This window comes from Centropristis striata, chromosome 14 (assembly GCF_030273125.1).
Source record: "Centropristis striata isolate RG_2023a ecotype Rhode Island chromosome 14, C.striata_1.0, whole genome shotgun sequence".
Lineage (NCBI taxonomy): Eukaryota > Metazoa > Chordata > Actinopteri > Perciformes > Serranidae > Centropristis > Centropristis striata.
The window spans coordinates 26,771,389-26,797,509 of NC_081530.1; the positions used below are offsets into that span (position 1 = coordinate 26,771,389).

Genomic DNA, 26,121 nt, shown 5'->3' on the forward strand with positions numbered 1-26,121 from the left:
TCTGTCTGTTTACGGGGAGCTCAAATCTACACGCATAAGGCGCTGTGATGGAATTTTGTGCCAAAATTATGTCCAGGAATTTTATCAAATTTAACTTTATTATAGCCTGTAAACATGTGCAAAATATAGTAAGGATTGTATTCTATATTTTCGTAAACAACTATATAAAATGTCCTGCTAGCTTGATCTCCAATAGATACGATTTCAGTGTTGTTATGATGCAGGGGCACAGTGGTAAATAAATAAAGCAGATGTTACCAGTGTTCACCACTAGATGTCACTGTTGGATCACTTCTGTTTGGGCCAGCAGTACAACCCCTCATGACAAGTTAAATATCGTCACACTGTTAAAAGAATCGCCTAAGTCATTTTTTGTCAAAATTATTGCTGTTTTTTTTTGCCTAAATCATCTCCTCATGACGCCGGCCACCTATGGTAAAATCGCCTACATCCTCAGTTGATCAGATCATGTGATTTTACCCCTTTAAGATAATGGCCTATGTCAAGTGTGTGACTTAAGCGGATTTATTATGCCTAAATCAAAATAAAATGTGACTTAGGCAATTTTTTGAACATGCCTTTGTGACTTTAGCAAGATATGGTAACACTTTTATCTAATTTATTTCTCCTAAGTTACATAATTGACACACAGTGTTATTACTATACCAATAGCCATACTTTGTTACATCCTTTTTGAGTGAAATGATCAATAAATGTCATAAGTTACACTTTTGGTGAAGTTTTTTCTGTTTTCTGCAAAACTTGAAAAAATGAGTTAGGCGATTATTTTAACAGGGTGACGATATGTCTGTGGTTGTCTTTACTATAATATTATAGAGGTTAGACAATGAATATTAAAAAGCATATGTTTTTAAGAGAAAAAGCAAAGACTCAAAAGCATGATTTTGTGTTCAGGGTTGGGTCAGATTTCTCTGGAATTAGTCAGTTACTGAAACAAGATTGCAAGGACATTTTAACAATAATCAGTAACAGAATCCATTGGATTACAAACACATGGAATCTAACCTGAACCCTTTAAAATCAACTCTTAAAAACATTGCATCTTAAACTAAAACATTGATATGAACATGGAAATTTGAGGTCCACAACTGTTTGTCTTTAGCTTTAAATATATTTCAGTGCAAATAAAACGGAATTAAGCATTTGTATGGTTGGCCAAATTAAATTACCCTTACAAAAAAGATAATGGCACAAACTACAGGTCCACTGTGTGTATTCTAGCTACAACATGTTGGATGCTGTTTATTGTCTGTATGTTTTTATTGCTGCTGCTCTATTAATCAAAGGCCACATGGAGGACTTATAACACACAAATAGCACTTAACTCTTGGTCTCAATGGTCATCTTCCATTTAACATCTAAATGTAAAGGAATAAAGGCTCCATTGTCCATAAATCATCATTAAAAAACAAAACAAATATGTCACCATTAACAAATCTGTCAACCTTATAAAAAAAAGTAATCAAGTAATTCTTGTCAATGTCACTCTTTTATAACTCACACACATTTTTTCAAATATAATCTGGGCTGATTTTAGTTACTTATTTTTTGTTATCTGATTAGGTTGTAATCCTGATTAAACTTAACCAGTTACTACCTAACTGTTTGTGTCGCAGAAATACTTTTTTTTCTGCTTCTATCCCTTTTATTTCTTCACATCCCCTCTAATTTACCCTCCAACCCTCCAGGGGCGTCCCAAACCCCTCAAGACATTACACTTTTTAGAGAGTGACATTTATTTTAATTCAGCTGTGTACTGCAGCAGGCTGGATTTCTAATGAAGCAAAGCTTCTCTGTCTAAAGTGCAAACATTTGGCTTAGGAAACATTTTGTCTGCAAAAGTATCAGCGCTGGACAACACTTTTTTTTATATTCACTAACATCCAATGGCTTTTGCATGTGTTTTCATCCTGTACAATGAATAACCTCCTTCTTTATAATTAAAGGTTTTTTTCCAACTCAAGGGTCTTAAAAGAGCATCATGTGTTGTACAGATTGTAAAGCTCCCTGTGGCAAACGTTTTATATGTGAATAAAAATAAAACAGATTTTACAAGGCAATTCTGATAGCTTTATTGGCAGTTACATATATTTCACATATTACATAGATAATTATGAGATCATTGTATGATTGAAGATGTGTTGTGTGTGTTTGTGGCCATATTACATTGTGCCTGTTTTCTTTGTTCTGCTGTTTGAGGTGCTGCAGTTGGTGCATGCTGATTGGTTGAGCAGTGTGATTGTGAGACTCAGGAAGTTGGCACCCTCACCTCACTGAGTCATCCTTCCTTTTGCAGTACAATAAGTGTCCCTGTGGATATTTTTTTCTGGCTCTTCTACCTGATTTTATGAGCCAAAAACATGCATTTCTTCATCTGAACGGAACTGTAAACATTTCTCTTTGTTCTCCAAATGGTTTGAAAATCATTAGCAGGACCTGAAACAACATCTGGCCGCCATCAGCAGCTGCAGAGCTTAAGTATGTGTGTGGACAGGACTTATCAGGGCTGATCTGATACTGCATTTTACATTCCCACCCTTCTTCAGAGTTACGAACCTTGTTTATCAATTTGTTTCAGACCTTCTCAGTCTTATGAGACTGATGGTGTGTTTCATGTCCATCCCACTCCAAACGTTACAACACCCTCGGCCATTTCTGCCAAAATGTGTCTCCCATTCCTCGTTGCTTATGTCAGGGTGGAAGCCTTGGGCTGCAAAAATTCATTCGCTGGCCATTCAAAACACTCACTAAACAAACACAGATGGTGTGATTTAATCTTTGGGACAAAACAATTTGGTGCATTTTAAAAACCTTTGTGTTTGTTCTCAAAACAGCACGCAGATAACAAGATGTTTATGGGTAGACCCAGCTGGCGGAGGAGTAAACAGATCCTTTACTTACGTAAGTAAAAGTATTCAAACCAAACCGTTAAATTATTCTATTACAAGAAAAACTAAAAACAAAACTATACTAAAGTAAAAATTTGCAAGCATTATCATCATCAGCATCAGTATGTACATAAAGTAAACTCACTCATCACTCATTGTGCAGTAAAATGTCCCCTGATAGCATTTTACTGTAATATATTATGTATTTAGATTAATATCACTACTGCATTAATGTGTATGTTGCATTTTAATGCTTTAGGTGTTTAAGGTGTTAATTAATTTTGTCTCCTTTATGTACTGTTGGGTAGTTTAATCTATAATGCATCAAATTCTACATGTTTGGCCATAAAGGAATAAAATATTGTGTGACAATGTGAATTGTTCTTGACAGATAAAGTGTATATCTTCTGAAAACTTAATTAATCAGTCTCTTCCAAATATATCACAATACAAATGAAACCACAATTAACAGAGGATTGTGTCTGAATACAAGATTATTACAACTTTATGGGCTTCATGTTTGTAGCGTCACTGTCCTGTGACTTTGTGTCGATGCATTTTCCAGCTGATCCAAGAAGATTTTACAGAGTTAACTTAGCTCGAGACGTTGGAGAATTTTCTCAATACATAAGAAAAGAAAATACTTGGGTTTTACTTTACAGGAAGTGGGTGAAAAAGTATAATCTGAAAAAGTAACTAAAGGTGTCAGCTTAATATCACTGAACAGTTTTTTCCCCAGGCTGTCACCTTTATAAACAGTGATCCAAACGTTCACTCACCATTAATACACTGGACCAATCATCCACTTCTTGCATATACTGTTTTTTTGGTTACTATTTGTATTGTATTTGTACTTTCTACTTATCTTATTGCTCAGTTTATTCTGGTGTATATTTAAGTACCACTGAGAGCATTGTAAAAGTCAAATTCCTTGTATGTTGCACACATATTCACACATGATTCAAATATAGTGGTGTAAAAAGTGCAGTAATTACCTCTGAGATGTAGTGAAATAGAAAGTTGCATTTAATGGAAATACTAAGTACCTCAAATTTGTACTTAGTGACAAAGAGTACTCTCAGTAAATGCACTTAGTTTTAATGCCGAGGTTTGACTGCATGATGTTAAGATGTTGAGCATACGTTTCAATAGACGCCTGGCTGGTTCTGTTTAGGACATTGTAAAATGGCTCATAAATTCCCGGAGCATCACACCCCCTACTGCATCCACAGCCTCACTGACTTAAGTCTTGGCTGCAAATTAACATTTCTAGCAAACAATCCAGCATAGAAACTTAACTTCCCCCTTTAAAGTGGGTATAAGTTACATAAAAGCCATGCATCAACCTCTCTGCAGCATGCCTGTTTGTTGTTTACACTTGTAAGTCAGGAGACACTGCCCAGCCAGACTACAAGTGTATTTGACGATCTTTGAGGGACGTTTCCCTCATTTACTCCACAGACTCTGACGGAAAATCCTTGCGCCTGACTGTTGTTACCGGGCCAGTAAATAGTGATTCACTCTGCATGTAACAGGCAGCAGTCAAAGACTCATATTTTCCGAAGCCTTCAGGCACCAGAGGAGCGCCGCAGCTCTCACACTGCGTCTTCGCTGGGGTTTCTTTTCGAGGTAAGACATATTTACATAGGATTTTCAAGTATTTTCAAAAAAGGAAAATGTGTGTTGAGTTTTAGGTGTTGCAGTGATCAGAAGATGCGTGTTTCCTTTGAAGCTTGTTTTAACTTCTAGTGCAAACCAAACCAGGACGCGACAAAAATGACACTAAGATTTCCTGAGAAAATATAAGACATAAAACATAAATACTGCAATCTTTTGGAGATGTGTAAATTACTTTTCCCGAAAAAAAATATTGTTCTTGGTGTAAACATATGTGGCAATGGTGTAGCTGTAATTTACCCCTCTGTTCTTTATACTAATTTATACTTTTATTTTGAAGGTAACATTACAGTTAATGCAGTGGTGGAAGAAGTATGCAGATGTTTTACTGAAGTAAAAATAGCAATAACACAATATAAAAACACCTTGTTACAAGCCCTGAAGTTGAACTTTTATTTAAGTAAATGTATGAAAGTATTCTCATAGAATGCAAGTTAAAAAAAATTAAAAGTACTACATTTTATATTTCACTTAATTTACTTTTTATATACTACTGGGTTGTGTTCTTAATCAGCATCTGCAAAGTAACTAAAGTTATCACATTAGTTCAGTTCAGTTCAGTTCAGTATTCCCTTTATTGTCATTGATCAAGTAACAAGTACCATTACAACGAAATTTGGCCATCATCCTATCCAAACGTATACAACACACACAGACAATCAATATGACAAAGGTGAACAGGACAGGACGACAGGGAGAAGAGAGAGAAATACAGCACACGTGAGGAGAGGAAAGGAGGAAAAAAGCAAATTACTCTATTTAAGTGACAAAGAAAGGGAGCCCTTTCCCATGGATAACATAGTCTTTGGATGGCAGTGTGCATAGATAGATAGATAGATAGATAGATAGATAGATAGATAGATAGATAGATAGATAGATAGATAGACAGACAGACAGATGTATTGATAGATATACAGGACCTGCTGTGTGAAAAAACAATAGTTTTGTGTCAGTAAAAAAACACAATGGAAAAAATTTGTATTGGATAAGGTCTGACAAGATGCCAACAAATGACCTTTCCAGCCGTTACAGCTGTGTGTGTGTGTGTGTGTGTGTGTGTGTGTGTGTGTGTGTGTGTTTGTGTGTGTGTGTGTTTGTGTGTGTGTGTGTTTGTGTGAACCAGTGTGATCGAGCCTGTTGCTTCCTGTTTCAGACAGTTTGGAGATGCTCCAGCGGGCAGTGAGCAGGGCCGTGCTCTGCCTGTCCTGCTCCCTGCTGCTGGGGCTCTGCTTCCCAGCAGAGGGTGCAGGGGAGGCCGGACCTCTTCCTACTGACCCCCCAGAACAACAGTCTGGGGAACCAGATCTTGAGGACTGGGAGTGGGGCTCTGGATCCTCTTTTCTGCACCTGCTCAACAGCTTCCCTGCCGACAGCCCGTTCGTAACTGAGACCCCGGGGAAACCAGTCAACTGCACCCAGCGCTTCTGGTTACCACCGACCTCTGACATCTGCTGGGAAAACATAGCTGGACCCGAGGAGTTTGCCAAGTCCCGTCTGCTTGTTCTCCAGAACAGGGCGGCCCTGCAGGCTCTGTCCACCACCAGTGGGATGGAGGAGGGAGGGGTCTCCTACGAAAACCAGGCCAAAGAGGAGGTCCAGGGGATCCACTCAGACCACCAGAGTATGGTAGAGACTCTGGAGACCATGGAGAAGGTGTTTGTCACTCTGCAGGAGGCGAGGAAAGAGGGAAAGGAGCAGGGGGCCTTCACAAGGTGAGAAACAGAAATCCATTCAAAAGTTTCATCCAAAGGTATAATATATATTTTTTTGTACAATTTTATAAATGTAGAAATCTGTAAGATTAATCAAGGGCACAGTCGCTGTGTAAGTCGTGGATTGATCGATTCATTGGACAACAATACCATATTTCCTGAAGTCTGCCGTGGTACCACTTCCATTCAGTTCGATTCAGGGGCCAGCAATTATTATTTGAAGATATCCTATGCTCATTTAACACAAATTATTTTATTAATATAAAGAATAAAAATAGACCTTTTGTTAACTATAGAGAGCCACATTGCATTTAAGTGCAGATGTTTTTTATAGGTTAACTTCAAGAGCCTGTGATGATCTTTTAAGTCCATTCACCAAGATGTTCTATCTGTGCGCTCAGCTTACTCCTCAAAACAAAACAGGGAGATTGTCAAAATAAAAGCATATATTAAAGACGGTGATATGCCTTGATGCAGTTCGACCATTCACAGATGAATCGGAATAGGTACACTATTTCTTATTTATACAAATATCAGTCAAACACTTTGTGTTGTTCCATATTTCCATTAAAGTACATACATTGGAACCATAATTTCCCGGGACTAGTTCACTGAACAGAGAAAAATTAATTATGTTTCTAGTTAATACAGATCCAATGCTGTGGGAGTAATTACATCATTGTTAGTGAAGCATTTGGGAACCTTGGATCAGTGTTGGCTTTAACATAACGCTGCCTGGATGCCAAAGAAGACAGAGTGGAAACAGCATGCAGACAAGCAGTCATTTCAAGTGTTTTCCATCAGTCATCTGTCGAGACATCTGGCCGAAACGAGGCTCTGGCACTGAAACGGCTGCAGAGTATTAAAGCGACTCAGTGTCTCAGTTACAGCAGACTTGAGAGTGTAGACTCATTACAGTTATGAATTGCTAAGTGGTTTGTAAATGTGTCAAAAAGTCTCAGACATTTTCTTGTGGTTTGTTTTCCCTTTCAGCATTAAGGAGTATCTCGTCATAACGAGGGACGCCATAGATGGAAGGGAGCACATGGCAAACATCCTGGAGAATAATTTCTCTTCTTTAGAGAATACTCTGCTGAACATGCAGCTTCGGCTCAACAAACTTATCCGACAATGACACGGACCAGGTGGCTTATTTGAGCTGTATTTATATATCCATGTATTGTACAACAACGTAGCAAATGCATGCATGCTCAGGATTGTTTGTCTGTACTTGATATGCACCTTATGTCATCAAAGAACCTAAAAGTAACATGTTTAAACTGGAAGTAGCAGACAAATAAACCTCACATTATCAGGGAGATTTGATGAACGTGGAGCTGTTAAATCACGTTTTATATTTCCAGTTTGCAGACGTGTTCCACATGGGGGTTTAATGGTCGCGCTAACAGCCTCTGGTAAAACCGCAAGACACTTGTGAAGCCTGGAACAGAATAACTGACTTGTTTAACACATCATTCAACATTAATAAACTGCATTTTCATACTTCTGTCTTTCCAAGATTGTGGTGTAAAAAAACATGCAGTGCAACATGGATATCAGACAGTGTGAATCTTTATTTTAATATCAAATCTAAACAATTAATTTGCAAATTCATGAGGATGATGCATTGTAAGGTGGCAAGCTGTTATATACACTTTAAATATTCACATCTATTAAGCTCAGTCTAATTTTTATTTTATTTGGAAAGACCCGGCAAGTTTAGCTGCTTGTAGTTAAGCTGGAAAAAAAAGAGGTATTTGTACTTTTGATGAAACAACTTTTCAAGTATTTATGACAAACTCATAACTAAAACATGACATCTTTAAAAAAATCAGGTATAACTTAGGATCAGTAACATCAGCATAATTCACTTTGAAGTCAATGTTCGACAGCAACTATAAAATAAAAAGTGTTCACCAAATCATATTCTAAAGGAAATAATAACTCAGGAGCTGAGACATCTGTGCTGCAGCTGTGTGGAATGGATTCCAATTATGTCTTGGTCGGTTACATGGAGTGAGCCCATACAGGCCTGCAAGTCATTAAAGAGACAATTTAACCAAAAATAAAAAAAATACATATTTTTCCCTCCGACTTTAAGCAATATTTATAACTCTACATAGTTTTGGTGTGAGTTCCCCAATGAGAGATCAAAGAGATGTCGGTCTTCTCTTGAATATAATAGAACTAAATTAATAAATCTAGATTGATACATAGCATGAATTTTTGATTGGGGGGGGGGCTGTCCCTTTAAAAAAAAAAAAACACTCGTACTGATTGTTGGACATGCAAAACAAGCATTAAATGTTGAAGACATTACCACGATAAAACCTTCAAAAACAGTCTAGGAAAACGGGACAAATGCTAAATTGTTCTGAAATCCTAAAATGTTCAAAATCTTGAAAGGTGATGTCTTTTTGATTCGTTTGTTTAAGGCTGCTTTGTTTAGGCCATTGTTACAAATTTAAGTTTCTGGCATCAAGTATTTATCTTAGGTATACAGTAAAAGTTCTATATTCCTCTAAGACTCTGCATGTTCTCCGAGTCTTCACATTTGCCCTAGAATATATGCTTTACTTTCAGTTGCATGTCCACTAACAGCTGAACTCTGTCTCTGAAAGTGAAGGGTGTCTCTTTTGCCAGTGCTTCAATTAATGACGGGCAAGCACATTTAATCAACATCTGCCCAGATGTGAAATGCAGGCAGTGTCCTTTTTAAAAGTCAGCGTCGTCTTCTTGCATTTGCTCCAAGGACTTAAGGTAATCTCGAGCCAAGATCTTCTTGGGCAGGATATCTGTAAGAAGAGAATAATGCACTGTGTCAAACTTGTTCATTCAGTCCCTATTTATCCTCATAAAATAGCTGTCCAAAGATGCCCAAGACAATTTATCAAGCCAAGAGCAGTCCTGTGAAATGAAAGCTAATTTTATCCCTTCAATGTGATGAGGTCACAACAAAAACTGCTTTAATTTAAAAATGAAGAGATTGACACAACTTCCATGTTGCATAACACTGAAATACACATGTCAAAATGTTACTGAAGTAAAGTTATTGAGTAGATGATTAGTAGACTAATCATAATAACTAAATAACAATTTTAACAAACAATAAATAAATCAATAATCAATAAAAGTATTTTTTCATGACAAAAACTGCAGAATATGCTGTTTTCAGCCTCTCAGATATGGTGCTTTCCTGCATTTCTTCGTATTATATCATATAAACTAAACGTTGAGTAAACAAAAAAGCTCTGTTCCAAAAGCCCCTTATGTCCGTGATTGTTTAAGAAATTGATATGTATTGATTTATTGAGTTGCTGTGTGGGCAATAGTAGAGCTGCTATAATTAGTCCACTAATTGATAAGCTGATCAACAGAAAAATAATTGCCAACTATTTTGACAATTGATGAATTGTTAAAGTAACTTTTAAGGAAAAAATGGAACACAATGTTGTTTTCAGCCTCTAAAATATGGGAAAGCGTTGCTTTTATCTGTATTATATAATATAAACTAAAATGTCTTTTGGTTTTGAACTAAAAAAACGAGACATTTGAAGTTATCAACGTAGACTTTAAGAATCTGGGATGTACTTTTCCCCCCTACTAATTACAGACATATGATACACCAAACAATCAAGAAAATAATCGACAGATTATTCGATGATGTCAGTTACAGACCGAGGTACATCCCACCAGTGGATTTGAAGGTGTAACGTTTAAGTGTATACTATAACAATACTAGAAAGTATGTGTGCAACATACAAGGACAACTAAAGGTAAATTTGTTTGGACAAATATAATGATAACAACAAAAATGAATCATAAGAGTTTACTTTAAGAGCTGATATCTAGTCATTTTTCATGGTTTTCTTGATGATTGAGTCTGGCACTTTTGTTCAGCCAAGACTTTGTGGTTATCTTAAAGGGAACTCTCAGTCTAAAGTAGACTTCACCTCTGTGTGTGGACTATGTGATTCTGGTTATTATCAAGAAAACAATAGAAAATGGCTAGATAACTTTAGTTTTACCGGGCAACAAAATGAACAAGAAATTGGAGAAAACAAGGGTGGTCTAATAATTTTTTTCACGACTTTATGTACAAATAGTGGAGAAATAAACAACACATACAAGTACTGTGTGTTTTTTCTGGTGTCGTCATGGTGAACAATAACATACCTAAATTGTTTAAGGATCCAGGTTACATTAATGTTTCAGTGGGAAAGGGTTAGTTAGTTAGTTAGTTAGTTAGTTAGTTTGTTAGTTAGTGACCTATTACATGCTGCAGAGCCTCTACAGGTCTTTTAGGCTGTGGCCTTAGTGTCTCACCTGTCAGAAAGTGGAAAGTCTCCGTCTCCTCCGCGGTGTTAGCCAGGTCGCTGTATGACAGAGAGTTTGTCTCTTTCCCGGAGCCGTTGTTGAATGAAGCCAGAGCCAGGTGCTGCACAAACAGCTCCTGCAACAACAAAACACAAGTCAGAAAAGGGGAAAGAAACTCACGGTGAGTGGAGCTCAAACTGAAACCGGAGCAGCTACATTTACGGTTATAGTGGAAGCTAGCCGCGAGCTAATCCCTGCTAGCAGCAGCAGATGAATGAGCTGATAAGTTAGCTCGGTGCTCAGTGAACCGATGATTAGCATTAAACGGGAGCTTACTGTCGCTTTAGTGGTAAGAAAAAGAGCGTCCTGGTTGATGCTGGAGACATCCGGGGAGCTCTTCATTATTAACCTCACTCTGGAAATCGGGAGGGAGATAGCTTTCTTGTTAGTTGACGTTTGTTCGTCTTTGTCGGGAGTATTTTGAGACATCTTCATGAGGACGCGGCGCCAGACAGCCAGGCGGAACTTCAAGTATTGTTTTGAACGGTGACGCATTTCTTCTTCTTCGTCACATTAAAAGTGGTTGGCGGCCGTTTCACCGGACTACCGCCACCTGCCGTCACGCAGCGGAGTCACGTCAGGTTACTTTTCGTGTTCAATATATTATCATAAAGTCTATGATAATATAAGACTGTAAAAGCAATTATTATACAGAGTTATTCGCATTATTATAGAGTCGAATATTAAATAATTACCTGCAACATTAAAAAATGTTCAAAGATTAAGATTAAGATTACTTTATTAATCCCACAAAGGGGAAATTCAACCCCTGCATTTAACCCATCCATTTTTGAAACACCAGTAAACACACCATGCTTAGGAGCAGTGGGCAGCACATATTTAATATTTGTCATCTGCTACTACTTTATATTTTACTTGTATGTATACCCACTAATAGCAAACACAGTCTAATTAATTAAATCCTGTGCAATTTACTGTGCATTTCCCTGCTTGTATCTTGTGTAATTATTTTTATACTCTATTTTTTATTATTTGCATTTTGTTTTGATCTTGTATGTGATGTACATATTTTTATTTTTTTATTTGTATTTTTGTTTGTTTTTCATCTTAAGATACGAGATAAGATAATATATGACTTTATTTATCCCGCAGTGGGGAAATTTAGTTTAGAAGACAGAATAAGAATATAAAAAAGACATATACATACATACATTTCTGCTATTTGGCATTCATTATTAATAAATAGTTTTTGTGTTTGTTTTCCTGAAACATGCACGTGGTGTAAATATTTTTTTTTTTGTATTTTTGTCTTATTTTGCATCTTGCATATGGTGTGTATATACTTTTTATTTTTATTTTATTATAATTTTTTGTTTTTATCTAAGCGTTTATCGATTCCCCTTCAGTCCCGTGGTGGCGCTAGACTAAGGCTTGGCAAACCACAGAAGAAGAGGAACTGATGTCAAAAGAGGCAAAGAAGAAGAAACAGTGGCGTTAGCAATGGCGGTGATTTGGCTGCGAAAATAAACAACCCAGGTCACAATTTGATGCTGCGGCGTTTTTTGCAATTAATCTAATGTCTTAGCTCGTCGTCTTATGTCTGTCTGTCGCAGAAAGGAACCATCTTCCTCTGTGTTTATGTCATTTGAAGGAATCATCAGTTTGTTGTCAGTTAGCAGCAGCTGGACGAGCAGCCGTCGTTTCATTGTTGAGCTCTAGCTGTGTTAACGCCAGTTTCTTCGTACCCTGGCGTCGTTTTCTGGCCACCAACGATGCCGCTGGGTTTAAAACCATGCTGTGCTGTCTGCAAGACCAACTCCTCGTCCATGTGGAAGAAAGGAAACCAGGGAGAGATCCTCTGCAACAGCTGCACAGGGAAGAGCAGCAGCGGCGGAGCATCAGGACCCTCCGTGTCCTCCAACACTCAGCCCAGCAATGGCGGAGGAAAGCAGGTCCGGTACCCTCTCTAAATGTCTTCTTATACTGAAGGATTCGCTTTGGTTCAGCCAAGACTTTGTGGTTATCTTAAAGGGAACTCTCAGTCTAAAGTAGACTTCACCTCTCAGTGTGTGGGCTGGACTCTGTTTACAACTTTTACATTTGAATAAGTACTTTCTTAAACCGGATTGCAGCATAATTGACCTTAATGTTTTGATTGAAATAAATCCTAAAGAGCACCAAATTTCAATCTGAACAAGACCATTGTGTGTGTCTGTAAATATTTACACAACAACTAGAGATCAGGGTGGATTTTAGGTCAAGTAGTCCAGCTATCTTGGTAAATGCTGGTATTTTAAAATGCATCAAACAAGAGAAAAAGCAACGTGTTCATTCCAGCTAAAGGAATGTGAAAATTAACTTCCCATGTCTGTCTTTAATCACTGTAAAATGAAAGTGTTGTGAATGAGTTTGTTTATTGGGTGGTGGGTCAGTCAGCACTTGAGAACAGTATGATGATAAAAATGTCATCATTTCAAAACACTTTTTTAGACAAAATAAGTAATGAATTACCCAATTATCATTAGCTGCAACCATAGTGAATTATTAGAGGTAAACATTGAATGGAGGCAGTTGGATTAAATATGAACTGCAACTTAAATATACATTTAAACAACCAGACATGTCTCAGAAATCATGACCCGTTTGCTGAAGATCATCCACAGACCTTGTTGTAAGCGGTTTCATGTAAAATCCGTTTCCTTTTAAAATAGTTCCAACATGTAACTGCTCACAACAAGGTCTGTGGATTATCTTGAATAATGAGGTCATGACTTCTAGAAAGAAACATTGCTGGTGAGCTTTATAAATTCTTCTTTTTGGCGCATTGAGCAACTTGCGTTGAGCTTCGTTATATTAAAGAGAAGGCAGTCAATTCTACGGCCAATATCTCCAACATTAAGCAGCTTACACCAGAACAATGTAGACTGTTAAATAGAACTACATGTGAGGGAAAACATTTTACTTTTGATTTGCGGGGTGAACTGTCCCTTTAAATACCAGGTATGTTTTGCTCTCAGTCCAAGCAGGAGATCCACAGGAGGTCTGCGCGGCTGAGAAGCACCAAGTACAAAGCACCTGCATCTGAGAAGAAGGTGTCGACAAAAGGAAAAGGCAGAAGACACATATTCAAACTCAAAAATGTAAGTTTAAAGATGGATTTGATCAGCACATGTGGTTTCTTTTATTGTGCTGTACTATGAATGTATATATTTGACCTCTTTGTTTGTGTGATCTCTTTTCTTTCTCAGCCAATCAAAGCACCAGAATCTGTTGCAACAATCATCACGTCAGAATCAGTATTTTATAAGGTATTTGTTTCTTTTTTTTTCTTACTGAGCAAAAGTAATCTCATGTTTCAGGTTAATATCAGAAGTGATCATATTGTAATCAAACATTTTCTGATCTGCTCTCAGCATTATTTTATTTAATTGCAGTTTTAACTATTACTGTTGTTCTAAACCTTCATCCTGTGATACGTGTGAGTGAAGAAGCCAGACCGTCGTCCTCCTCAGTGTTTATATTTGTCTCCACAGGGCGTGTACTACCAGACGGGAGATGTAATCAAGGTAACAGACGAGGATGACGGGAAGCCGTACTATGCTCAGATTCGAGGCTTCGTGCAGGACCAGTACTGTGAAAAAAGCGCTGCGCTGACCTGGTTAATCCCCACACAGGCCAGCCCAAAGGACCAGTTTGACCCTGGGACGTACATTGTTGGTGAGCAGTGAGGAATTGGGTTTTACAAGTTTTGAGACATTTGTGTGACAAGTTAATAACTGTCTGTTTTGACTTAGGTCCAGAGGAAGATCTACCCAGAAAAATGGAGTACCTGGAGTTTGTGTGTCACGCCCCCTCTGAATATTTCAAGTCCTGGAGTTCTCCGTTCCCCACCATCCCCATCCGACCAGAGAAAGGCTACCTCTGGACCCACATAGGACCCACACCAGCCCTCACTGTCAAAGAGTCTGTCAGTGGCAGCAGCTAACAACACAACTGTGACATGGACTTTTGTCTGTTGCTTTTAAACAGACGTGTGTACATTAATGTAATATAGTGAAAAACAGAAAATAGTTAACCACAGTCATTACTTCACAGTTGTAAGTTGACACAAAGGAAACCCGGTTTAACTACATGTGAAACAAGTTGTTTACAAATTACTTTTGTATTTACTTATAAACAAAAAAGCTCTTTTCCACCACCCCCTTTGTCTTGTGTTGCTTGAAAATGGTATTTATTGATATATTATTAAGTTGCTATAATAAGTTGACATATTGGTTAGTTGATTGACAGAAAAATAATTATTGATGAATTCCTTAAACTAACTTTACAGGTAAAAATGGCAAAAAATTGTGTTTTCGGCCTCCCAAATATGGAAATGTCCTTCTTTTCTCTGTTTCAATTACATTTAAAGACCTTGGACTTTGAGATGGTATGATGCACTTTTTTCTTACAAAATGTGTCATGGGGTAAACTTAAATTCGACGGAGTATTAAGGCCACATTTAGAGAAAAAACTATTTACGAGATTAAAGTGGTAAATGCTGAATAAATTACGAGAATGAAGTCGAGGAGGATGAGAGTTGTTAAAATGAGGCCCGTGGAAAATTTCATAGAAATGTACTTTAAGATTTCACAAACCAGGAGATACTAAATATTTTGGCTCATCAGCATCACATTATCATAAGTATAAGGATTTAAGAAAGAATATGCAAGAAATTGCATCTTTTCCGCAGAAGGAACCAGACGCCTTTTGTCGTTTCTTATGGACTTCCTTCTGTTTTAAGTAGAACAGCCTATAACTTTATTCTCATAATTAATTAAATATTTTTGACTTTATTCTCGTAATAAATTCAGTATTTACGACTTAATTCTCGTAATTAATTCAGTATTTATGACTTTAATCTCGTAATAAAATGTGTTTTCTTAATGTGGCCCTAATTCTCCGCTGTACTTAAATACGTCGAATTAACAAACAAAATAAATAAGTTTTAATATAAATGCGAGAATAAATACATTTAAAATAATTATTAGTCCATACAGTAATTCATAAATAAAGGGAACGTATATCAATAGGATTGTCCAGAGTGGAGTAGAAGTATGATGTAGCACACAATGGAAAGTACAAGGCCTGCAAAATTGTACTTAATGACACTGCTGTTAAAAGTTAAGTCATATGTCTCGGAGAAAGAAGATTTCTCTCATTGTTTTGCCGTTAGTTTCAGTTGTTTTGCCGTTAGCTTAAGGAAGCTAATTAGCTGAACCAAAGCTAACTCTATGGAGTCTTGAGCTATTTTGTCCATTTTTGAATTCAAAATGTCTTTTTTGTGTCTTATTTTGGTCATTTTGTGTCTGTTGTTGTGTCTTTTTTAGTCACATTGTTGTTTTTTTAGTCATTTTTATGTCTTCTGTGGGTTTTTTTGGTCATTCTGTCTTCTCATTCTGTGTCTTTTTTAGTCATTCTGTCATTTTTTTAGTCCTTTAGTCCAACATAAAATGTGATTTTGAATCTTATTTTGACTTTCAAAACACTATCATGCTCAATAAAGAATTTTAAATGTTTGCAAATGTGAACAAAGGTTGCAAATATAACATAGAAGAGGGTTACATCCAGTTCTATCATTTTATACTAAATATATGTGACCTTGTCTCCAGTTTTATTGTATATATCATCATATCATCATCGAACTGAAACTGGCCTCATAGAGTTTGCAGCCAGAACTTTAGAGGTAAATTTACAGTAGGGCTCCACGCTGCTTTGTTTCCTAGTCTGGATGTGATGAAGTCATGCTTTGGCGCTTTTGGTGACTCCAGAGGGTAACCGAAGACGGAAGTGCGCTGCGGTGAGTCCTCTCGCTCTGCCTCTGTACTCTTTGATATCTCAGTCAAACTTTCAGCTTCACCTCGTCTCTGTACTAATTTCCCAGTGCTCTTGTTTCTTAAATGTCGCATGTATGTTTCTGCTCATGGACTGGACATTTTGTTGACCAAATTAACAAGGAGGAGTATGGGCAAATTCCAGTCTAAACTTGGTGAGATGTTTGATTATATGTCGCTAAATGTTTAAGGATTCTTTTTTTTTTAAGAGTTGTCGCTTCTGACTTTCAATATATTCTCCTTTCTCATTATTTGGACTTCAGCCTCGAAACGGAGACAGAACCCTGAAGGTAAGCCAGCCAGCACCTATACCAAACAAACAACATAACTAAGTTTATACATGTACATTGTTCACATCGTCACCCTGTTAAAATAACTCATTTTTTCAAGTTTTGCAGGAAACACACAAAAAAAAATCACCAAAAGTGTAACATATGACATTTATTGATCATTTCACTCAAAAAGGATGTAACAAAAGATGGCTATTGGCATAGTAATAACACTGTGTGTAAAGTATGTAACTTAAGAGAAATAAATGACTTAGGCAATTTTTTGAACATGCCTTTATGACTTAAGCAAGATATGGTAACACTTTATTTTGAAGGTGTCTACATAAGAGTCACACAAGCCTGTCAGAAACATGACAAGTATCATGAGCATTAATGTTACTTCAAAGTGTCATTAATGTTCATGACACATCCCATGTCATGTTTATGACACGCTCATGTCACTCTTATGTAGACACCTTAGAGTAAAGTGTTACCAATATTAGTGTCAACAATAAAACACTGATAAACTAAACTGATAACTAAACAATCTCCCTCTAGCTCTGCTTTGCTGGGTTCTTATCTGATGCCTATGAATGTGGCAAATTGTCAAAGAAGTGATGATCTTAAAGGGGTAAAATCACATGATCTGATCAACTGAGGCTGTAGGAGATTTTACCATAGGTGGCCGGCATCATGAGGAGATGATTTAGGAAAAAATAAACAATTTTGACAAAAAAAGACTTAGGCGATTATTTTAACAGTGTGACGACATGTTTATTCTTCTCTCTGCAGGTGGTAGTTTGGTTTCCAATGCACTGACCTGCCAAAGAGAGCTCCAGCGCATCCACAAAACCCAACTGACAAAGGTTGAATTTATTTTTTATTATTATTTTTTCAAATCATTTATGCTGGTATAAAACAGAAATAGACGATTTTTATTTGGACTAACACACACATACGCAGGTAAAAAATAAACAACGAGGGCTCCCACTTCAGGTATTGCACAAGATGATCCCATGATGCTCGTTTTGGTTTCCCATGACACTGTTATTAAAGGTTACCAAATAGGCTTGAGGCTGGCAGTGGCCACATGATGCACAGTCAAAGGTTAGAGATTTTATTGATGATATTAGTCTGGGCGAACATGATAATTAGTTTTGGAGGAGTTCATCTTATCTGAATGAAAGTTTAATTATAGAGGGGGTACAAATCCTTGATAAAAACTTTTTTTAAATGTTAATTTAGTGTTTTTAAGATTAATAAAGTGTTCGTATTTTAAATAAAGTGTTTTAAACTGCTTGAAATTCACCCTAGGATGCCAAGACTGCCAAGTGACACATTTTGAAATATGAAACCTGTTTTTTATTTTGTGACCCTTCTCTAGAAATCTGTCACAAAGCCAAAGTTTGGTCATTTTAGCACAGTAACATCCTATTTAACTTGACAAAGAGGTGAAATAATCAGTATACTGTATGTAGTGAATATAAATATGTAATTAACTAAAGCTGTCAAGTGCTGAAAAGGCTTGAAAATACACCCTGGAAATGCCTGAAAAGTGCTTGAATTTGACTTTGGAATAGAGACAGGCGTGAATTGATAATATTGCTGATAATGTAGTTAATTGAGACTTTATTTAACAAGATATAGGGTTTTGGGTGGAGTTATTTACAATCCGAACCAAGAGTGTGGATAGAGGGCGTAACATAAATCCCTGAGATGACATGACTTAACTCTCAATTTATAATACTGTTTCTAACATAATTATTTTAGGGCAGTTTTCTCCTCCAAAACATGCTCTTAAATGCACGAGAGTTTTATATGTTGAATTAGTGAAAGTTTGTTCCCATAGTGAAGTGAAAAAAGCAATAAAAACACAGACATTCCCAGCCTCGTCACACTGGTTTATTGCAGTGCCAACAGCTTCGTCTCGGTTAAGCCAGTTTTGGGATAAACAGTATTTGCTCACATCACATCCAGTCGACATAAAAGGTGTTTGGAGGTAGCCGTGTGTTTATTCTTCCGCCCTTTCCTCCTCCATCTCTATAAAGAGACTTGCAAGTCTGTGAAGTGCAACGCAGCCACCCCCTCTGAACAGCAACGTCTTTATACCCGACTGAAAAAAACCCTCCCCACATCTGGTACTGCTTTCCTTCAGACAGACTGAGAGAGGGGAGAGGAAAAAGACGTGGGGAGGGGGTGTTTGATTGCATAAATGGCGTCACATGTCGACTGTTAGCACTAATGAAGCAGTCACATCTAAATACTGTTGAAGAGAAATTGTCCTCTTCATGATGTTTTATTGAAGGAAACATATTTGCCCTTTAAAACTGATTTTATCTGTGTAACCAGATTTTGTGGTGAAAGTAAATCACAGATGTGGCACAGGGCTGTTTGTAGAAATAGTAAATTAATGTAATGTGAAATTTGATAAATAACCAGCACGCCACTTTCACTTTTCTCCAGCTTGTTTGATCTTCTGGCAGAGCTGCCTGAGTCACAAGATTTGGTGTGGTGTGAGTTATTATCACCCACTTTGTTGTTTTGAGATTTATAAAGTATTGTATTAAATGTTCTGGAAAGTTCCACGGTTTGGAAAAAGATGCAAACTCTGCCAAGTTGTTTAAAAGTTTGTGGTGGAGTTTCTGCGCTTGTTAATGGCAGGGATCTTCCTGCGATTACATTTTCCAGCATAATATATCTTGACCCTCCATGACACCGGCGCTGTAAACTGCAAACGGAAAAGATGTCTCATTGTAGGAGACGTTTTATATTGTTTTCTGTCAGTTTTTAGTCTAACATGAGCCCGCCTCCTTTATATGAAGTCTGTCTTGTGACTTTACATTTAGAGAATTTTCCACAGAAAGATACAATTTTTTAAATGACACATTAACAGTGATGCTAACATAACAAGCAGTACTGAACGGGCCCTCGCAGTACACGCCTGTCGGGGCATGCTGCCGTTGGGGTGTGTGCGTTTCAGGGGCCAGTCTATACCACCCCTATGAATTTCATTGCCTTAAGTGTTATAGTGTGGACACGGTACCAAATATGAAATTAGACTGCCACCACAGCGCCACCTAGGGGCCGATCAATAAAACCTTAAAGGGTTATCCTCAGGAGGGCATTGACAATAATTGTACCAAGTTTTGTATAATAATGCACAAACTATCCCTTTAATCCTCATACAGTGTCTGAAGGAGGACTCTTAACTGATATGTATAAGTTATAAGAGGCAGGTAGCAATGGTGGAAAGTAACTATGTACATTTACTCAAGTACTGGACTTAAAGTAAAATTCTGAGGTACTTTTATGTACATTTTATGTAACTTTATACTTCTACTCAACTACATTTTGAGACATATATTGTACTTTTTACTCCTCTACATTTAGCTGACAGCTTTAGTTACTTTTCAGGTCAAGATTTAAAATGAAAAACATGATACATTTAAAATGATTACCCATTTTTATAAATTAAACCACTTAAACGTTTATTAGGTAGTTAAAATGAGCGGAGTCATTTCACAGTGTGGTATTAGTACTTTTACTGAAGTAAAGGATCTGAATACTTCTTCGACCACAAGTGGAAGAGATGGTGCAGGTAACAGAAAGGTGTGTGCCTGCTAGAAACCAGTACTCCCTCATTGTACATCACCCTTCCATCTGCATCCGTCCTGATATCACAAAGTTTCAAGTGTCGGCAGAACAGTAGCTGCCTTTGTCTCAGCAAGAATGTGTAACAGCCTTGTAGAACCTGATAATGTAATAAATTCCTGATAATGTAATAACCCCAATAATGTAATAAAAAATCTGCACTTGAGTCCATTGAAAATGTAATAAAACCTGATAATGTAATAACTTCCCGATAATGTAATAAAGTGCATTTCCCAATAATGTAATACACTTTTTTACCAATAATGTTATAAAGTATAACAGGACTCTTAACTGATATGTATAAGTTAGAAGAGGCAGGTAGCAATGGTGGAAAGTAACTCTACATTTACTCAAGTACTGGACTTAAAGTAAAATTTAAGTCCAGTATTTTTACTTCTTTACTTTTTTTAAACTTTTTTTTAAAATTATTTTTATTTTATTTTATTTTTTTATTTTTTAAATTTTTTAAAATAATTTTTTGTATTATTTTTTTCTGCGCTTCTGCGCATGCGCGCCCTACCGCACATGCGCAGAAGCGCGGTTGGGCCGCGCATGCGAAGAACGGCGGTTAGGCCGTGCATGCGCATGTGGGGTGCACAAAAAAAATTAAAAATTAAAATAACGTAAAATAAAAATATATTTTTTTAAAAAGTAAAAAAAAAAGTAAAGAAGTAAAAAGGACAGTGGTCGAAGAAGTATTCAGATCCTTTACTTCAGTAAAAGTACTAATACCACACTGTGAAATGACTCCGCTCATTTTAACTACCTAATAAACTTTTAAGTGGTTTCATTTATAAAAATGGGTAATCATTTTAAATGTATCATGTTTTTCATTTTAAATCTTGACCTGAAAAGTAACTAAAGCTGTCAGCTAAATGTAGAGGAATAAAAAGTACAATATATGTCTCAAAATGTAGTGGAGTAGAAGTATAAAGTTACATAAAATGTACATAAAAGTACCTCAAAATTTTACTTTAAGTCCAGTACTTGAGTAAATGTACAGTTACTTTCCACCATTGCTACCTGTCTCTTTTAACTTATACATATCAGTTAAGAGTCCTGTTATACTTTATTACATTATTGGTAAAAAAGTGTATTACATTATTGGGAAATGCAGTTTATCACATTATCGGGAATTTATTACATTATCAGGTTTTATTACATTTTCAATGGACTAAAGTGCAGATTTTTTATTACATTATCGGGGTTATTACATTATCAGGAATTTATTACATTATCAGGTTCTACAAGGCTGTTACACATTCTTGCTGAGACAAAGGCAGCTACTGTTCTGCCGACACTTGAAACTTTGTGATATCAGGACGGATGCAGATGGAAGGGTGATGTACAATGAGGGTGTACTGGTTTCTAGCAGGCACACACCTTTCTGTTACCTGCACCATCTCTTCCACTTCACCTGAAATCAAACCCGGCATCAAAGCGTCACAGCAGGCAGAGCGTGGCGGCCGAGGGAGGGAGGAGGATGAGTGGAGAGAGATTAGTGTGAGGGCGTGCCTGCACTTTATCACTCCTGTTGTCGCTCATCTGTATCCGCTCCGGCATCGGTGGGACGTTAGTGATGGATTGTCATGTTGAGAGATAAGAAAAGTCTTGTTGGTGCTTTAAGTTTCAATTTTTATTTGCTACGATCAGACCTTATTTGAAGAATCACAGAAAATAAATACATTTTAAAGTTTTGACTTTGAGGTTCTGTTTCTATATATCACTTAATCCTCCTGTTATGTTCATTTCTCAGGAACAGCAATAATGTTTGTGGGTTAGTTTGACCTGGGGCATGTTATTTTCTTTTTTTTTTAACTCATTCTTTATTTATTTTTAACGAAAGATAACACAAAAATATAAGACAGTACTTTAGAGGAAAGTTGGCGGCAGGGCTCGATGCTGCGTCGTTTTTACGTCGTGATGTCATGAAGTCATGTGGCTTGATCACGCTGGTGTGACTGGTGACTCCAGAGGGTTAACTAAAGCTTTAAAAATGCAATGTCTGACCACATGCTCCAAACTAATAGGGGGCAACACCTCCTCCCCCTCTGATTAACCTTGTAATTTCTTCAAAAATGCACAGCAGGCTATCCAAACTTCTTACTCATCTCATTACATAACTCTGAAATATACTTTTCTTGACAGGAATGGAAGAAGAGACTGTGACGAGTTTAATAGAAACACACAGATGTTCAGGGCTTGCTAAGCACTGCTCACATCTGGAGATTAATCCCCACACTCATGGGACAAGAAAATCACATAATTGCTTCCTCTTTCTCTCCCTCATGTGCTTTAAACAGAACTTGTACGTAGAATTGAGGGCAAACAAGTCTGACTGTAACTGCAGCCTCAAGGGTGAGTAGAGAGATGAATCACTGCTGTTTTCTATGTATTATGTCTATGAGTTGCATAAGGTATAAAGGTGTAGATGCTCTGCAGGAAATAGTGAAGTTAAACACATGGTAAAATGTCAAAAGGGACTGCATTTGTATAGCACTTTTCTATAGCAACCTACACAGTGCTTTTACAATCCTGAATCCAAAAAAGTTAGGACGTCATCTGACACGTAAAAAATCCTTTGTGACAAATATTCAATTGAAAAATTACACACGTACTACAAATAGCATCTACAGTATGTTTTATGTTCAAACTGATAACATTTTTGTGAATATAGACTGCTCATTATGTTTTACACAACTTTTTTGGAATCATATTACACTATAAGTCACATTCTTACACTGGTGGCCATGCGAGGTGCAACCTGCTCATAAATAAGACATTAACATTAACACTGGCGTTGGGACAGCCATCAGGAGTAATTTGGGGATCAGTATTTTGCCCTTCAACATGTAAACATGACTAGGTACTGAAGCACTGACTTTCCAATCAGGGGGCGACTAAAACAGGGCGACTCCTCTACCATCTGAGTCACAGCCAGCCCATCTGTTCTGTATTATTGTGAGAAAACTTCGACCTTTGGATGTACAGCTCTCAGTTAGTTTCCTCTCAGCTGCCAGACATTTATTGAAAACAGAGCTCATAACAAGTAATACAATAATTAAAAAGACACGGCATGTTAACATAGTAATTCTAGTTACCCTCAAACTGTGAGTTTCCTGGAAAACAACATTCACAGGCCTGTTCTGTGTGTTGTTTAGTTGTTCTGCCAGCAAAGAAAACACCTGATAGAGGGAATAGCTTCCGCTTCCAGGTCAATAAACGGAAGAAGAGGAGCAGCCATGCTGGTGTGAGTGTTTATTTCATTATTGTCATGGCTTCAGATCTTGTTTCAGAGTTTATTCTGTGTTTTTTGTTGTCTTGTTTCCAAATGTTCGGTCAGTTATGTTTAAGTTATAATAAGGCTTTTGTTTTCTCAATTTCCTGTTTAAGTTTGACTTCTCTCCCTTCTGTGTCCCCGTTCTGCCATTCCCTCCTTTGCCTTTCTGCAAACCTGCTCCATATCCGTCTCTTTAAGTCCTTCCTTGTACCTTGAGATTCTACCTGTCTTTCAGCTCCCTTCCTGCCTCGTTATCTTATTCCCCTCTTCTTTTATTATTCTACTTCTCTCCACCTGCCCTGCATCTTCTACCTCCAGTTTGGTTGTATTTAAGTCCTGGTTTTCAGCTGAGGTTTGGTCGGATACTTGTTCAGTCTTGTTAAGGTACAACTTTAAATAAAAATCATGTTTTTAATTCAGGTGTCCTGCAGTCTTCTGCACTTGGGTCCACCCGCACAAACACATATCTATGCAAGATTTGCAAATCACTTTTATAATTTCTGTCTGGGTAATTACAGTACTGATTACTGTGAGATGTGTTCTTTTCAAAGTCATACATCTGATCCTAATCAGCATTTTTATTATTTTAATTACACATTGTGGTTTAACCAGTTTTAAAGGCCCTACGGCTCAACTTGTAAATTACTGTAAACTTTAATTCTCCCTAATAAATTACAGAACTGCAGTTAAATAGTAATTATAGGAGTAAACGCTTGTTTTCTTGATCTGTGCACATACAGGTCACAGAGTGTAACATGGTGCCTGACAAGGAGAATCAGCAGGAGTGGGTCTTCACACTGTACAACTTCGACAACAGTGGCAAGATCAACAAAGAGGTAGTTTCCTTCATGCATGTTGTTTGAATTAAAAGCTTTTTTAACAATGAGTTAGGCACAACAAGTTGGAATATCACCAAAAAACCATGCATAGACTCAGGGAAAAAGTAATTCTTCTCAGTAATTTCTCATGATCAGCAGAAGTGTTTGGCAGTGTCTGTTCCTGCAGAGATCCTGCCCTCTGCCTGTATTTTCTTTTCATTTGGCTGTGTTTAGGATGTATCTGCGCATGGAACTACGCTGTAATCCGTGTCGTCTGAGTCGGAAGCTCAGGAAGCTCCACTAAAGTCTCCTGTCTGGACACAAATAGTATGACTATAAGCTAGAGTGAAGAGGCACATGGGAGAAGTTAACCCTTTTCAGTTAGCCTTTCTTCTCATTCTCATTTACTCATCCTACTGACCATGCTTTAAAGTCACTTCCTTTGTACACAATTTGTATATGTATGTGTGTGTCTACTCTGCAGGACATGTCCAGTCTGATACAGTCCATGTATGAGGCTCTAGAGGCATCAGTCAAGCTGCCTTACGGTGGCACCACGCCCCTGAAGATAAAGCTCATTATAACTCCCTCAGCTGACCCAGAGAAGATCTCACAAATTGGTAAAAAGCCATTTTAAACGTTTTAACAAACATTAATGACAGAGAAAAAAGGTTCTTTCCAGGGGGTTTTAACTTAACACTTACTTACTGCCACTGCTGTGCTGATAATGTCCCTCTCTGATTGAAAACAGCAGCAGAGAAGGAGCAGAGCACGTCTCAGGAGGCAGGAACCCCAGAAAGAAGAATTTATTGCGCAGATGAAAACATAGAGCGCAGAAACCACTACCTAGATCTGGCTGGCATTGAAAACTATACCTCAAAGTTTGACAATACAGGTATAGTTTCTATATATCAGTATATACACACTTCATATCAAAAACTTTATACTTTTTTTCCTCTGGAAATACATTAAATTAAAGTCCTTTTCTTCCACAGAATCTCCCTCTCAGGAGCCCAGTCAGGAGGCGCGCTCTGCTCTTAAGCACCACCCTGTGGTGATCAGGGAGAACTGCATCTCTCCTGATTCTCCCAGAGGCCTTTCTGTGCCTCATTCCCTGAAGAGCAAGGCTGCGTCAGTGGGGAGGGAGAGGAACACAGTAGAGGGAAAGTCCTGCAGGTTACACGGCCAACATGCTGCCTCGTGGTGCCATCCCTCTCAGCCTGCAGCACACGGCATCCTGCAGCGTAGTCACAGCAAGAGGCTTCGCTCCAGGGTACAAGATGCTGCCTCACACCTGAGACCCTCACAAGGGGGTGATAAGGAACTATCTTCCAACCTTCAGCCCTCCAGTGGCGCCCAGAGACACGAGCACCATCACCACCACGAGCACCATCACCATCACCACCATCACTACCACCCTTCATAAATGCATTTTAAGCACAAATGAGACAGGTGAGACGAGGTGGTATAAACCATCAACCAGATATGTGGACGTTTTGGAGGCTTTAACGCACAGTATTTTGTTTTCTGATGCTATGGGGTTTCTCAGTCAAAACAATAACAATATTTGAATGTTGGTGATGTTATGGTGATA

The 26,121-nt window shown here is 37.6% G+C and overlaps 4 protein-coding genes across 5 annotated transcripts; 3 read left to right on the forward strand and 1 right to left on the reverse strand.

The window, feature by feature from the left end:
- The first annotated feature begins 4,193 nt into the window (after window positions 1-4,193).
- Window positions 4,194-8,373, forward strand: si:ch211-57n23.1 (uncharacterized). Of its 2 annotated transcripts, none has more exons than XM_059350472.1 (3): window positions 4,194-4,538; window positions 5,744-6,298; window positions 7,292-8,373. In XM_059350472.1, exons 2-3 carry the CDS (start codon window positions 5,751-5,753, stop codon window positions 7,431-7,433), a joined length of 690 nt encoding a protein of 229 aa, XP_059206455.1. In that variant the 5' UTR covers window positions 4,194-4,538; window positions 5,744-5,750; the 3' UTR covers window positions 7,434-8,373. The 2 variants fall into 2 exon arrangements, with proteins under 2 accessions (XP_059206455.1, XP_059206454.1); XM_059350471.1 differs by having other exon boundaries at window positions 4,197-4,538; window positions 5,740-6,298.
- Window positions 7,853-11,164, reverse strand: chrac1 (chromatin accessibility complex subunit 1). The gene is made up of 3 exons (XM_059350473.1): window positions 10,952-11,164; window positions 10,625-10,751; window positions 7,853-9,093 (listed from the first exon to the last, which is right to left on the reverse strand). The coding sequence occupies exons 1-3, from the start codon at window positions 11,108-11,110 to the stop codon at window positions 9,014-9,016; spliced, it is 366 nt and encodes a 121-aa protein (XP_059206456.1). The 5' UTR covers window positions 11,111-11,164; the 3' UTR covers window positions 7,853-9,013.
- Window positions 11,165-11,961: 797 nt separating this feature from the next.
- gatad1 (GATA zinc finger domain containing 1) lies at window positions 11,962-14,832 on the forward strand. The gene is made up of 5 exons (XM_059350470.1): window positions 11,962-12,588; window positions 13,654-13,776; window positions 13,885-13,944; window positions 14,170-14,353; window positions 14,431-14,832. Exons 1-5 carry the CDS (start codon window positions 12,409-12,411, stop codon window positions 14,619-14,621), a joined length of 738 nt encoding a protein of 245 aa, XP_059206453.1. The 5' UTR covers window positions 11,962-12,408; the 3' UTR covers window positions 14,622-14,832.
- A 1,807-nt stretch (window positions 14,833-16,639) lies between these two features.
- Window positions 16,640-25,968, forward strand: LOC131985308 (protein naked cuticle homolog 2-like). Its single transcript, XM_059350354.1, has 9 exons — window positions 16,640-16,664; window positions 16,773-16,799; window positions 17,571-17,644; window positions 22,733-22,787; window positions 23,591-23,679; window positions 24,450-24,545; window positions 25,012-25,147; window positions 25,279-25,422; window positions 25,523-25,968. The coding sequence occupies exons 1-9, from the start codon at window positions 16,640-16,642 to the stop codon at window positions 25,951-25,953; spliced, it is 1,077 nt and encodes a 358-aa protein (XP_059206337.1). The 3' UTR covers window positions 25,954-25,968.
- The last annotated feature ends 153 nt before the right edge of the window (window positions 25,969-26,121 follow it).